The 15000-nt window shown below is 49.0% G+C and overlaps 1 protein-coding gene across 1 annotated transcript in view; it reads left to right on the forward strand.

The window, feature by feature from the left end:
* Positions 1 to 208: 208 nt before the first annotated feature.
* Positions 209 to 15000, forward strand: part of LOC309361641 (mRNA export factor GLE1-like) — a 27156-nt gene continuing 12364 nt past the window's right edge. Inside the window, 8 exon segments of the mRNA XM_081896706.1 lie at positions 209 to 352; positions 1512 to 1572; positions 3836 to 3866; positions 3869 to 4080; positions 7396 to 7639; positions 9704 to 9816; positions 12813 to 12882; positions 14793 to 14935. Coding sequence (XP_081752832.1) covers positions 294 to 352; positions 1512 to 1572; positions 3836 to 3866; positions 3869 to 4080; positions 7396 to 7639; positions 9704 to 9816; positions 12813 to 12882; positions 14793 to 14935 — 933 coding nt within the window. The 5' untranslated portion in view covers positions 209 to 293.

Here is a 15000-nt window from a genome sequence, read left to right on the forward strand (position 1 = left end):
GAAAGGGAAGAAGGAAGGAAAGGGAAGAAGGAAGGGAGGAATGGGAGGAAGGAAGGAAGGAAGGAAGGAAGGGGAAGAAGGAAGGAAAGGGAAGAAGGAAGGGAGGAATGGAAGGAAAGAAGGAGGGAAGGAGAAGGAAGGAAGGAAGGAAATGCAAGAAAGAATGAAAGAAAAGGAAAGGGAAAAGAAAAGAAGGGAGGGGAGGGAGGGAGGAAGGAAGGAAGGAGGGAAAGGAAAGGAAAGGAAAGAAGGCCTATGGACAATCCTGGGAGCTTCTCAAGCGCTTTGACGAGATGAGGGAGTTGAAGTCCCACCAGGAGTGGCAGGACCTCCGGCAGGAAGTGGAGAGGAGGTGGGACAGGAAGTGGGTGGGGTTTTTTCCCCGTGGGGGAGGGAGGAAAGGAAGAAGGAAGGAAAGGAGGAAGTGAAAAAGAGGGAGGGAGGGAGGGAAGGAAGAAGGAAAGAAGGAAGTGAAGAGGAGGGAGGGAAGGAGGGTTGGGAGGGAAGGGAGGAAGGAAGGAAGGAAGGAAGGAAGGAAGGAAGGAAGGAAGGAAGGAAGGAAGGAAGGGAGGAAGTGAAAAGGGAGGGAGGGAGGGAGGGAGGGAGGGAGGGAGGAAGGAAATGCAAGGTGGAAGGAAGGAAGCGCAAGAAGGAAGGAAAGAAATTCAAGAAGAAAGGAAGGGAAACGAAAACAAGGAAAGGGAAGAAGGAAGGGGAGGGAGGGAGGGAGGAAAGGGAAGAAGGAAGGAAGGGAGGAGGGAAGGAAAGGAAGAAGGAAGGAGGAGATGCAAGAAGGAATGAAAGAAAAGGAAAGGGAAAAGAAGGAAGGGGAGGGAGGAAAGGAAGGAGGGAAAGGAAAGGAAGGAAGGGGAGGGAGGGAGGGAGGGAGGAAGGAAGGAAGGAAGGAAGGAAGGAAGGAATCAAATGCAAGAAGGAATGCAAGAAGGAAGGGATGTAGGAAGGAAGGAAGTGAAAAGAAGGGAGGGAAGGGAGGAAGGAAGGAAAGTGGGAGGGAAAGAAAGGAAGGAAGGACGGAAGGAAGGAAGGAAATGCAAGAAGGAAAGAAGGAAAAGGAAAGGGAAAAGAAGGAAGGGGAGGGAGGGAGGAAGGAAGTAGGGAAGGGAAAGGAAGGGAAGGGAAGAAGGAAGTGAAAGGAAGGAAGGAAGTGAAAAATAGAAAGGAAGGGAAGGAAGGAAATGCAAGAAGGAAGGAAGGAAGGAAGGAAGGAAGGAAGGAAGGAAGGAAGGAAGGAAATGCAAGAAGGAAGGAAATGCAAGAAGGAAGGAAGGAAGGAAGGAAGGAAGGAAGGAAATGCAGGAAGAAAGGAAGGAAAGGGAAAAGAAGGAAGGGAAGGAACCCACCAGGAGTGGCAGGATCTCCGGCGGGAAGTGGAGAGGGGATGAGACAGGAAGTGGTGCCTGGTTTCCTGGACGGCTTCTTAATAATAATAGTAATAATAATAATAATAATAATAATAATAATAATAATATGATTTTTCCGGTATTTTCTAGCTCCAAAGAAGCCCAGGGCCAGCAGGAGAAGCTGAAGGAGGAGCACCAGCGCCGGGCCAAGGTGGGGGGCGGGACAGGAAGTTGGAGGGGCAGGACAGGAAGTTCCCAAAGTTCGAGGGGAGGGACAGGAAGTTCCCAAAGTTCGAGGGGAGGGACAGGAAGTTCCCAAAGTTCGAGGGGAGGGACAGGAAGTTGGAGGGGAGGGACAGGAAGTTCCCGAAGGTCAAGGGGAGGGACAGGAAGTTGGAGGGGCGGGAAAGGAAGTTCCCGAAGTTCGAGGGGCGGGACAGGATGTTTGAGGGGCGGGACAGGAATTTCGAGGGGCAGGACAGGAAGTTCCCGAAGTTCGAAGGGAGGGACAGGAAGTTCCCAAAGTTGGAGGGGAGGGACAGGAAGTTTGAGGGGTGGGACAGGAAGTTGGAGGGATGGGACAGGAAGTTCCTGAAGTTCGAGGCGAGGGACAAGAAGTTCCCAAAGTTCAAGGGGAGGGACAGGAAGTTCCCGAAGGTCAAGGGGAAGGACAGGAAGTTGGAGGGGCGGGAAAGGAAGTTCCCGAAGTTGGAGGAGCGGGACAGGATGTTTGAGGGGCGGGACAGGAAGTTCCCGAAGTTCGAAGGGAGGGACAGGAAGTTCCCAAAGTTCAAGGGGAGGGACAGGAAGTTCCCGAAGGTCAAGGGGAAGGACAGGAAGTTGGAGGGTCGGGAAAGGAAGTTCCCGAAGTTCGAGGGGCGGGACAGGATGTTTGAGGGGCGGGACAGGAAGTTCCCGAAGTTTGAAGGGAGGGACAGGAAGTTCCCGAAGTTTGAGGGGAGGGACAGGAAGTTTGAGGGGCGGGACAGGAAGCTCTCGAACCCGGGAGCTGAGGGTTTCCGGGGTTTCTGGGGGGGTGGGAAAGGCCTGGCCCCCCCTCTCCTTCCCAGACTCCGCCTCCTCTCATTCCCTGACTCCACCTCCACTCCCTCCCTCCCTCTCCCTCCCTCCTTTCCCTCCTTCTTCCTTCCTTCCTTCCTTCCTTCCTTCCTTCCTTCCTTCCTTCCTTCCTCCCTCCCTCCCTCCCTCCCTGACTCCACCTCCTCTCTTTCCTTCTCTATTTCCCTGACTCCACCTCCTCCTCTGCCTCCCTCCCTCTCTCTCCCCTCTCTTACTCCACCTCCTTTCCCTCCCTCTTTCTCTCCTTCCCTCCTCTCCTCCTCCCTCCCTCCCTCCCTCCTCCTTCCTTCCTTCCTTCCCTCTCACCCTTCCTCCCTCCCTTCCTTTCCTTCCTCCCCTTCCTTACTCCACTTCCCCTCCCTCCCTCCCCCTCTGACTCCGCCTCCTCTCCCTCCCCTCTCTCCCTCCTTCCCTCTCTCCCTCCCTCCCTCCCTCCCTCCTTCCCTCCCTCCCTCTCTCTTCCCTCCTTCCTTCCTTCTCCTCTCTCTCTCTCCTCCTTCCTTCCTTCCTTCCTTCCTTCCTTCCTTCCTTCCTTCCTTCCTTCCTTCTGTCTCTCTCCTTCCTTCTCTCTCGCTCCCTCCTCCCTCCCTCCCTCCCTCCCTCCCTCCCTCCCTCCTTCCTTCCTTCCTTCCCTCCCACCTTCCTTAACTCCCTCCCTCCCACCTTCCTTCCCTCCCTCCTTCCTTCCTTCCTCCCCTCCCTCCCTCCTTCCCTCCTTCCCTCCCTCCCTTCCTCCCTCCCTCCCTCCCTCCCTCCCTCCTTCCCTCCTTCCCTCCCTTCCTCCCTCCCTCCCTCCTTCCCTCCTTCCCTCCTTCCCTTCCTCCCTCCCTCCCTCCCTCCCACCTTCCCTCCCTCCTTCCTTCCTCCCTCCCTCCTTCCCTCCTTCCCTCCCTTCCATCCCTCCCTCCCTCCTTCCCTCCTTCCTTCCCTCCTTCCATCCCTCCTTCCCTCCTTCCTTCCCTCCTTCCCCTCCCTCCCTCCCTCCCTCCCACCTTCCCTCCCTCCCTCCCTTCCTCCCTCCCTCCTTCCCTCCTTCCATCCCTCCCTCCCTCCTTCCCTCCTTCCTTCCCTCCTTCCCCTCCCTCCCTCCCTCCCTCCCACCTTCCCTCCTTCCCTCCCTCCCTCCCTCCTCCCTCCTCTCCTTCCATCCCTCCCTCCCTCCTTCCCTCCTTCCTTCCCTCCTTCCCCTCCCTCCCTTCCTCCCTCCCTCCCTCCCTTCCTCCCTCCCTCCCTCCCTCCCTCCTTCCATCCCTCCCTCCTTCCCTCCTTCCTTCCCTCCTTCCCCTCCCTCCCTCCCTTCCTTCCTCCCTCCCTCCCTCCCTCCTTCCCTCCCCCTCCCTCCCTCCTCTGACTCCGCCTCCCCCCTCTAACCCCGCCCCCTCTCCCCCCTCCAGCTCCTCAGCCGCAAGCTGCGCGAGGCGGAGCAGCGCGCCTCCGGCAGGAAGAGGCGGAGCTCCAGCGCCGGGAGGCGGGGCAAGGGCGCCTCCGCCGCCTCTACGCCGCCCAGGAAGAGCTCCTGCAGGCCAACCGGGGACTCGGGTTCGAGGCCGGCCAGGGAGGCCCCGCCTACGCCCCCTACGCCGAGCGCGGGAACCGGATCTGCGGGGAGGTGTCGGCCCTGGTGCGGACGGCCAGTGAGGTGAGATCTCTCCTTCCTTCCTTCCTTCCTTCCTTCCTTCCTTCCTTCCCCTTTCCTTCCTTTCTTCCCCTTTGCTTCCTTCTTGCATTTCCTTCCTTCCTTCCTTCCTTCCTTCCTTCCTTCCTTCCTTCCTTCCTTCCTTCCTTCTTGCCTTTTCTGCCTTCCTTCTTCCCTCCCTTCCCTTCCTTCTTTCACTTCCTTCTTCCCTTCCCTTCCTTCTTGCCTTTTCTGCTTCTCCTTTCCCCTCCCTTCTTTCCTCCCTTCCTTCCTTCCTCCCTCCCTTCCTTCCTTTCCCTTTCCTTCCTTCTTGCATTTTCTCTCTCCCTCCCTTCTCCTTCCTTCTTTCCTTTTCCTTCCCTTCCCTTCCCTTCCCTTCCCTTCATTTCCCTTCCTTCTTGCCTTTCCTTCCTCTTTCCTTGCTTCCTTCTTTCCTTTCCTTTCCTTTTTCCCTTCCCTCCCTCCCTTGCCTTCCTTCTTTCACTTCCTTCTTCCCTTCCCTTCCTTCTTGCCTTTTCTGCCTTCTTCCTTTCCCCTTCCTCCCTCCCTCCCTCCTTCCTTCTTTCCTTCCTTCTTTCCTTCCTTCCTTCCTTCTTGCATTTCCTTCCCTCCTTTCCTTCCTTCCTTCCTTCCTTCCTTCCTTCCTTCCTTCCTTCTTGCATTTCCTTCCTTCCTTCCTTCCTTCTTGCATTTCCTTCCTTCCTTCCTTCCTTCCTTCCTTCCTTCCTTCCTTCCTTCCTTCCTTCTTGCATTTTCCTTCCTTCCTTCCCTCTTTCCTCCCTCCCTTCCTTTCTTCCTCCCTCTCCTTCTCTCCTCCCTTCCCTCCTTCCTTCCTTCCTCCTTTCCATTTCCTTTTTCCTTCCTTCCTTCCTTCCCCAGAGAGGATTCCCCGATCCCGCCGACCTCGCTTCCGCCGACCAGGCCCTCCTGGAAATGCGCAATCTCGTTTCCGGCTTGCGGGAAGAGATCTCCCTCGCCGCCGAAAGGAGGAAGCAGGAAGAGGAAGCGAAGTTTCCTTCCTTCCTTCTTGCATTTCCTTCCTTCCTTCTTGCATTTCCTTCCTTCTTGCGTTTCCTTCCTTCCTCCCTTCTTTCCTTCCTTCCTTCCTTTCCCTTTCCTTCCTTCTTGCATTTCCTTCCTTCCTTCTTTCCTTCCTTCCTTCCTTCTTGCATTTCCTTCCCTCCTTCTTTCCTTCCTTCCTTCCTTCCTTCTTTCCTTCCTTCCTGCATTTCCTTCCTTCCTTCCTTCCTTCTTGCATTTTCCTTCCTTCCTCTCTCCCTCTCTCCTTCCTTCCTTCCTTCCTTCCTTCCTTCCTTCCTTCCTTCCTTCCTTCCTTCTTGCATTTCCTTCCTTCCTTCTTGCATTTCCTTCCTTCCTTCTTGCATTTCTTTCCTTCCTTCTTGCATTTCCTTCCCTCCTTCTTTCCTTCCTTCCTTCCTTCTTTCCTTCCTTCCTGCATTTCCTTCCTTCCTTCCTTCTTGCATTTTCCTTCCTTCCTCTCTCCTTCCTTCCTTCCTTCCTTCCTTCCTTCCTTCCTTCCTTCCTTCCTTCTTGCATTTCCTTCCTTCCTTCTTGCATTTCCTTCCTTCCTTCTTGCGTTTCCTTCCTTCCTCCCTTCTTTCCTTCCTTCCTTCCTTCCTTCCTTCCTTCCTTCCTTCCTTCCTTCCTCCGTCTCTCCCTCCCTCCCTCCCTTCCTTCCTTCTTTCCTTTCCCTTTCCTTCCTTCTTGCATTTCCTTCCTTCCTTCTTTCCTTCCTTCCTTCCTTCTTGCATTTCCTTCCCTCCTTCTTTCCTTCCTTCCTTCCTTCTTTCCTTCCTTCCTTCCTTCCTTCCTTCCTTCCTTCCTTCTTGCATTTTCCTTCCTTCCTTCCCTCTTTCCTCCCTCCCTTCCTTCCTCCCTCCCTATCCTCTCCTCCCTTCCCTCCTTCCTTCCTTCCTCCTTTCCACTTCCTTTTTCCTTCCTTCCTCCCTTCCCCAGAGAGGATTCCCCGATCCCGCTGACCTCGCTTCCGCCGACCAGGCCCTCCTGGAAATGCGCAATCTCGTTTCCGGCTTGCGGGAAGAGATCTCCCTCGCCGCCGAAAGGAGGAAGCAGGAAGAGGAAGCGAAGTTTCCTTCCTTCCTTCTTGCATTTCCTTCCTTCCTTCTTGCGTTTCCTTCCTTCCTCCCTTCTTTCCTTCCTTCCTTCCTTTCCCTTTCCTTCCTTCTTGCATTTCCTTCCTTCCTTCTTTCCTTCCTTCCTTCTTGCATTTCCTTCCCTCCTTCTTTCCTTCCTTCCTTCCTTCTTTCCTTCCTTCCTGCATTTCCTTCCTTCCTTCCTTCTTGCATTTTCCTTCCTTCCTCTCTCCCTCTCTCCTTCCTTCCTTCCTTCCTTCCTTCCTTCCTTCCTTCCTTCCTTCCTTCCTCTCTCCCTCTCTCTCTCTCTCCTTCCTTCCTTCCTTCCTCCGTTTCACTTCCTTTTTCCTTCCTTCCTCCCTTCCCCAGAGAGGATTCCCCAATCCCGCCGACCTCGCTTCCGCCGACTAGGCCCTCCTGGAAATGCGCAATCTCGTTTCCGGCTTGCGGGAAGAGATCTCCCTCGCCGCCGAGGGGAGGAAGCAGGAAGAGGAAGCGGAAACGTTTCCTTCCTTCCTGCCTGCCTGCCTGCCTGCCTGCATTTCCTTCCTTCCTTCCTTCCTTTCCTTTCCTTTCCTTTCCTTTCCTTTCCTTCCTTCTTGCATTTCCTTCCTCCCTCCCTCCCTTTCTCCCTTCCTTCCTTCCTTCTTGCATTTCCTTCCTCCATTCCTTCCATCATTCCTTCCTTCCTTCCTGCATTTTCTTCCTTCCATCCATCTTGTATTTCCTTCCTCCATTCCTTCCTTCTTTCCTTCCTTCCTTCTTGCATTTCCTTCCTTCCTTCCTTCCTTCCTTCCTTCCTTCCTTCCTTCCTTCCTTCCTTCCTTCCTTCCTTCTTGCATTTCCTTCCATTTCTTCCTTTCCTTCCTTTCCTTCCTTCCTTCCTTCCTTCCTTCCTTCCTTCCTCCTTCCTTCCTTTTTTCCTTTCCTGTCCTTTCTCCCTTCCCTTTCCCTTTTCTCCCTCCCTTCCTCCCTCCCTCCCTCCCTCCCTCCCTCCCTCCTTTTTTCCTTCCTTCCTTCCTTCCTTCCCCTTTCCTTCCTTCTTGCATTTTCTCCCTCCCTTCTCCTTCCTTCCTTCCTTCCATCCATCCTTCTTTTCACTTCCTCCTTCCTTCCTTCCCTCTTCCTTTCCTCCCTCCCTCCCTTCCTCCTTCCTTCCTTCCTCCGTTTCACTTCCTTTTTCCTTCCTTCCTCCCTTCCCCAGAGAGGATTCCCCGATCCCGCCGACCTCGCTTCCGCCGACCAGGCCCTCCTGGAAATGCGGAATCTCGTTTCCGGCTTGCGGGAAGAGATCTCCCTCGCCGCCGAGAGGAGGAAGCAGGAAGAGGAAGCGGAAAACGCGGCGGCGGCCGAGAAGGCGAAAAACGAGAAAAACGAGAAAACGGCCAGCAGCCTGGATCCGGAAAAAGATCCTGTTCCGGAAAGTTCCGGAAAGTTCCGGAAAAACGGTGAGTTTCCATGAAATATATGGAAATAGATATAAATATAATCTATATTTTTTAAATGTTATATATGTATTTATATTTTATATGTAAATATAATCTATATTTAAATTTTATATTTTATATATATATGTATTTATATTTTCTATCTAAATACAATCTATATTTTTTAAATTTTATTTTTAATATACGTATTTATATTTCATATGTAAATATACTCTATATTTAAATTTTATATTTTATATATATGTATTATGGATTTATATTTTATATAGAAATATAATCTATATTTTTTGAATTTTCCATTTTATATCTGTATTATATATATGGATTTATATTTTTTATATAAATATAAATTATACTTATATTTATGTTTAAATATAATGATTCCCCTTTGTAAATCATTTTCAGTCCTGGAGATCGGTTTCCGTGAAATATATTGAAATAAATAGAAATATAATCTATATTTTTTATATATTATATATATGTATTATATATATATAATTATATTTTATATTTAAATATAAATTCTATTTTTAAATAGAAATAATATTGATATTTAAATATCAATAATATTGATATTTAAATAGAAAGGTTATTTAATTCTATTGAAATATAAGTTATATTTGCCTTTCTCTAGAAATATAAATTATATTTCTATTTCTATTTAGATATAAATCATATTTACATTTCTATTTAAATGTAAATATAATTATCCATCTTTATAAGTGATTTTCAGTCCTGGAGATCAGTGAAAAGTAAGGAAGTAAAAGCAAATGTAAATATAAATGAATATTTTTTTTTTCTTCAAATGGAGATCATTTTCAGTTAAATATATCGAAATAAATGCAGATATAAATATAAGTGAATATCATTTATATCGAATGGAGATCATTTTCAGTTAAATATATCGAAAAAAATGCAAATATGAACTGAACTTTCAAACTTTCTGCATTTGAAATAAATGATATTCACTTATATTTATATTTGCATTTATTTGAATATATTTAACTGAAAATGTTCTCCATTCGAAAGAAATGATAGCCATTTATATTTGGAATTGAGATCGTTTTCAGTTAAATACGTTAACTATATTAAATACATCAAATTAAATGTATTAAATATATTAAATATGTTAAATTAAATACGTTAAATATATTAAATTAACTATATTAAATAAATTAAATTAAATATATAAAATATATTGGATATACTAAATTAAATATATTAAATTAAATATATTAAAATAAATGGAGATCATTTTTAGTTAAATATATCAAAATAAAGGCAAATATAAATATAAATGAATATAATTGATCTTAAACGGAGATCCTTCTCAGTTAAATATATGGAAATGTTAAATATGTTAAATATATGAAATTAACTATATTAAATATATTAAATTAAAAATCTAAGTTAGATGACATATACTAAATTAAATATATTAAATATACTAAATTAAATATATTAAAATAAATGGAGATCATTTTTAGTTAAATATATCAAAATAAAGGCAAATATAAATATAAATGAATGTAATTGATCTTAAACGGAGATCCTTCTCAGTTAAATATATGGAAATGTTAAATATGTTAAATATATGAAATTAACTATATTAAATATATTAAATTAAATATATAAGTTAGATGACATATATTAAATTAAATATATTAAATATACTAAATTAAATATATTAAAATAAATGATCCTTCTCAGTTAAATATATGGAAATGTTAAATATATTAAATTAACTATATTAAATATATTAAATTAAAGATTATATATTAAATTAATATATTAAATATATATTATATATTAAATATATAATATATATTATATATTAAATTAAAGATTAAAGTTAGATGACATATACTAAATTAAGTATATTAAATATACTAAATTAAATATATTAAATATATTAAAATAAATGGAGATCGTTTTTAGTTAAATATATCAAAATAAAGGCAAATATAAATATAAATGAATGTAATTGATCTTAAACGGAGATCCTTCTCAGTTAAATGTATGGAAATAAATGCAAATATAGACGTAAATGAATAATTTGTTTAGGGCTCCAGCTGAAGTCCGACGAAAAGACCCTCCAGTGGTACCAGCAGCTCCAGGACCAGTTGGACCAGTGTGTGGATTCCTTTGCCGGCCTGGCCAATAGCAAAGACCGCCAGGTAGCTCCTCCCCCAACCTTGGGGATCCTTCGCCGGATCCCCAGGCGATTTCCTGGATCCCTCGACGCTTTCCCGGATCCCCGTATGAGTCCCCGGATCCTTTGAGGAGTCCCCTGATCCTTGGGTGGTTCCCTGGATCCCCAGACGAGTCCCTGGATCCCTCTGCGATTCCACGGATCCTCGGACGATTCCCCGGGTCCTTTTCGGAGTCCCTGGATCCCCATACAAGATCCCTGTATGAGTCCCTGGGTCCCTCTAGGATTCCCCGGATCCTTGGATGGTTCCCTGGATCCTTGAACGATTCCCCGGATCCTTTTAGGAGTCCCTGGATCATTGGACGGTTTCCCGGATCCCTGTATGAGTCCCTGGATCCCTCTAGGATTCCCCGGATCCTTGGCTGGTTCCCTGGATCCCTGGACGGGTCCCCGGATCCTCGGATGATTCCGCAGATCCGTGGACGAGTCCCTGGATCTTAGGATGATTCCCCGGATCCCTGGAGAAGTCCCTGAATCCCTCTATGATTCCCCGGATCCTCAGACGATTCCCCGCATCCTTTTAGGAGTCCCTGGATCCCCAGGCGATTCCCCCCGGATCCCTGGACGCTTTCCTGGATCCCCGTATGAGTCCCTGGATCCTTTGAAGAGTCCCCAGATCCTTGAGTGGTTCCCTGGATCCCCAGACGAGTCCCTGGATCCCTATGCGATTCCACGGATCCTCGGACGATTCCCGGGTCCTTTTCGGAGTCCCTGGATCCCCATACAAGATCCCTGTATGAGTCCCTGGATCCTTTGAGGAGTCGCCGGATCCTTGGACGATTCCCCAGATCCCCGTATGAGTCCCTGCATCCCTCTATGATTCCCCAAATCCTCAGATGGATCCCTGGATGAGTCCCTGGATCTTAGGGTGATTCCCCAGATCCTTTGAGGAGTCCCTGGAACCCCATACGAGTCCCCGGATCCTTGGATGGTTCCCTGGATCCCCGGGTGCTTCCCTGGATCCCCAGACGAGTCCGTGGATCTTTGGATGATTCCTCAGATCCCCGTATGTCCCTGGATCCCTCTATGATTCCCTGGATCCTTGGACGATTCCCCAGGTCCATTTCGGAGTCCCTGGATCCCCATACGAGTCCCCGGGTCATTGGACGGTTTCCCGGGTCCCTGGAGTGGTCCCCGGATCCTTTTAGGAGTCCCTGGATCATTGGACGGTTCCCCAGATCCCTGTATGAGTCCCTGGATCCCTCTAGGATTCCCCGGATCCTCGGACGATTCCCCGGATCCTTTGAGGAGTCCCTGGATCCCCATACAAGTCCCTGGATCTTAGAATGGTTCCCTGGATCCCTGAACGAGTCCTCGGATCCTTTTATGAGTCCCTGGATCCCTGGATGAGTCCCCGGATCCTTGGACAATTCCCTGGATCCGTTTAGGGGTCCCTAGATCCCTCTATGATTCCCTGGATCCTCGGACGGATCCCCAGATCCCCATACGTGCCCCGGATCCTTGGAAGATTCCCCAGATCCTTTTATGAGTCCCTGGATCCTTCTATGATTCCCTGGATCCTCAGACAGTTTCCCGGATCCTTTGAGGAGTCCCTGGATCCCCATAAGAGTCCCCGGATCCTTGGATGGTTCCCTGGATCCCCGGACGAGTCCCTGGATATTTGGATGATTCCTCAGATCCCCATATGTCCCTGGATCCCTCTATGATTCCCTGGATCCTTGGATGATTCCCCGGATCCTTTTAGGAGTCCCTGGATCCCCATACGAGTCCTTGGATCATTGGACGGTTTCCCGGATTCCTGTATGAGTTCCTGGATCCCTCTTTGATTCCCCAGATCCTCGGACGAGTCCCCGGATCCTCGAAACCATTCCCCAGATCCTTTTATGAGTCCCTGGATCTCTCTATTAGTCCCCGGATCTTCAGACGGTTCCCTGGATCCCCGGATGAGTCTCCGGATCCTCAGACCATTCCTTGGGTCCTTGTATGAGTCCCTGGATCCCTCTATGATTCCCTGGATCCTCAGATCATTCCCCCAGATCCCTGTACGAATCCTTGGATCCCTCGACGATTCCCCAGATCCTTGTATGAGTCCTTGGATCCTCAAACGATTCCCTGGATCCCTGTATGAGTCCCCGGATCCCCATACGAGTCCCTGGATCTTAGGTTGATTCCCCAGATCCCTGTACGAATCCCTGGATCCTTCTATAATTCCCCAGATCCTTGGACCATTCCCTGGATCCCTCGACAAGTTCCCGGATCATTGGACGGTTTCCAAGATTCCTGTATGAGTCCCTGGATCCTCAGACCATTCCCCAGATCCCCGTACGAGTCCCTGAATCCACGGACAATTCCCAGATCCCTGGACGAGTCGCTGGATCCCTCTATGATTCCCCAGATCCTCAGACCATTCCCCAGATCCCCGTACGAGTCCCTGAATCCACGGACAATTCCCAGATCCCTGGACGAGTCCCTGGATCCCTCTATGATTCCCCAGATCCTCGGACCATTCCCTGGATCCCTGGATGAGTCCCAGATCCCTGGACGAGTCCCCGGATCCCTCTATGATCCCCCAGATCCTCAGACCATTCCCCAGATCCCCGTACGATTCCTCGAATCCTTGGACGATTCCTCGGATCCTCAGACCGTTCCCCGGGTCCCTGTACGAGTCCCCGGATCCTCTGCGATTCCCCAGATCCCTCTATGATTCCCCAGATCCTCGGACTATTCCCTGGGTCCCCATACGATTCCCCAGATGAGCCCCCGGATCCCTCTGGGATTCCCCAGATCCCCGTACGATTCCTCGGATCCTTGGACGATCCCCCAGATCCCCGGATCCCCGGGGAAGCCCCCTTTCTCCCGCAGGCCCCTCTTCCGGGAAGTGGCGGCCAATGGGGATCCCCGGATCCTGGGAATCGGTTGGGGGGAGGAGTGTGTGTTTGCTGGGCGGGGAGATCCCAAAACGCCGGTGATCCTTTTCCTCTTCCCCCCCCCCTTTTCCAGGAAAAGAAAATCAAGATGGATCTCCAGAAAGCCGTCACCACTCCTGTCAGTCAAATCTCGACCAGAGCAGGTCAGAGAGGGGCGGGTTCCTTTCCGACTTCCCGATTTTTCCTTCCACTTCCTGCTTCCTTTCCCCCCACTACCTCCTTCCTTTCCCACCACTTCCTCCTTCCCTTTCCTCCACACCTTTTTCTTCCACTTTCTCCTTCCTTTTCCTCCACTTCCTCCTTCCTTTTCCAACTTCACAGTGTTTCCTCCACTTCCATTTCCTTTTCCCCAATTTCCCTTTTCCTTCTTCCCAATTTTTCCTCCACTTCCTCCCTTCCTCCAACTTCCAACTTCCCCAATCTTCCACTTCCACTCTCTGTTTCCCAACTTCCCGCTTCCTCTTCCTCCAGGATCCCAGCTGAAGGTGATCTTTGACAAGATCCATGCCTTACTCTCCGGGAAACCCGTCCAACCCTCCGCTTCCTCCTCCCTTTACCTTCTTCCTCATTTCCCCTCCACTTCCTCTTTCCACTTCCTGTTTCCCAACTTCCTCTTCCTCTAATTCCTTTCCTTCCTTCCTCCAGGATCCCAGCTGAAGCAAATATTCCTGTTTCCCAATTCCCCCTCCACTTCCTCCTTTTTTCCAACTCCCCAAATCTTCCACTTCCACTTCCTGTTTCTCAACTTCCTCTTCCTCTAATTCCTTTCCTTCCTTCCTTCCTCCAGGATCCCAGCTGAAGCACATAATCCTGTTTCCCAATTCCCCCTCCACTTCCTCCTTTTTTCCAACTCCCCAAATCTTCCACTTCCACTTCCTGTTTCTCAACTTCCTCTTTCTCTAATTCCCTTCCTTCCTTCCTTCCTTCCTTCCTTCCTTCCTTCCTTCCTTCCTCCAGGATCCCAGCTGAAGCACATAATCCTGTTTCCCAATTTCCCCTCCACTTCCTCCTCCCTTCTTCCAACTTCCCCAATCTTCCACTTCCTGTTTCCCAACTTCCCGCTTCCTCTTCCTCCAGGATCCCAGCTGAAGGAGATCTTTGACAAGATCCACGCCTTACTCTCCGGGAAACCTGTCCAACCCTCCGCTTCCTCTTCCCTTTACCTTTTTCGTAATTTCCCCTCCACTTCTTGCTTCCTTTCCCTCCACTTCCTCCTCCCTTTTCCTGTTTCCCAATTTTCCTCCACTTCCTCCTTCCTCTTCTTCCCAATATTTCCTCCACTTCGTTTTTTGACGTCCCAATTTTTCTTCCACTTCCTCCTCCCTTTCCCGACTTCCCAAATCTTCCTCCGCTTCTTAATCCCTTTTTCAACTTCCCCAATCTTCCACTTCCTTTTCCTGTTTCCCCATTTCCCCATTTCCTCTTACTTCCTCTAATTCCAATTTCCCCTCCAGGATCCCAGCTGAAGAAAATCTGTCCTTCACTTCCTCTTCCCTTTCTCCAACTTCCCCAATCTTCCACTTCCTGTTTCCCAACTTCCCGCTTCCTCTTCCTCCAGGATCCCAGCTGAAGGAGATCTTTGACAAGATCCACGCCTTACTCTCCGGGAAACCCGCCCTTCACTTCCTCTTCCCTTTTTCCAACTCTTCACTTCCTCTTCCCTTTTTCCAAATCTCCCGCTTCCACTTCCTGTTTCCCAACTTCCCGCTTCCTCTTCCTCCAGGATCCCAGCTGAAGGAGATCTTTGACAAGATCCACGCCTTACTCTCCGGGAAACCCGCCCTTCACTTCCTCTTCCCTTTTTCCAGCTCTTCACTTCCTCTTCCCTTTTTCCAAATCTCCCGCTTCCACTTCCTGTTTCCCAACTTCCCGCTTCCTCTTCCTCCAGGATCCCAGCTGAAGGAGATCTTTGACAAGATCCACGCCTTACTCTCCGGGAAACCCGCCCTTCACTTCCTCTTCCCTTTTTCCAACTCTTCACTTCCTCTTCCCTTTTTCCAAATCTTCCGCTTCCACTTCCTGTTTCCCAACTTCCCGCTTCCTCTTCCTCCAGGATCCCAGCTGAAGGAGATCTTTGACAAGATCCACGCCTTACTCTCCGGGAAACCCGTCCGATCCGGCGGGCAAAGCGTTTCCGTCGCTCTCCACCCGGAAGCGCTCAACTTTTCCTACTACAAACTGGCGGAAAAATTTGTGGTAAGAATATTTTGGGGAAAATATTATTATTATTATTATTATTATTATTATTATTATTATTATTA

This window comes from Podarcis melisellensis, assembly GCF_964234715.1.
Source record: "Podarcis melisellensis genome assembly, chromosome: Z".
Taxonomy (NCBI): domain Eukaryota; kingdom Metazoa; phylum Chordata; class Lepidosauria; order Squamata; family Lacertidae; genus Podarcis; species Podarcis melisellensis.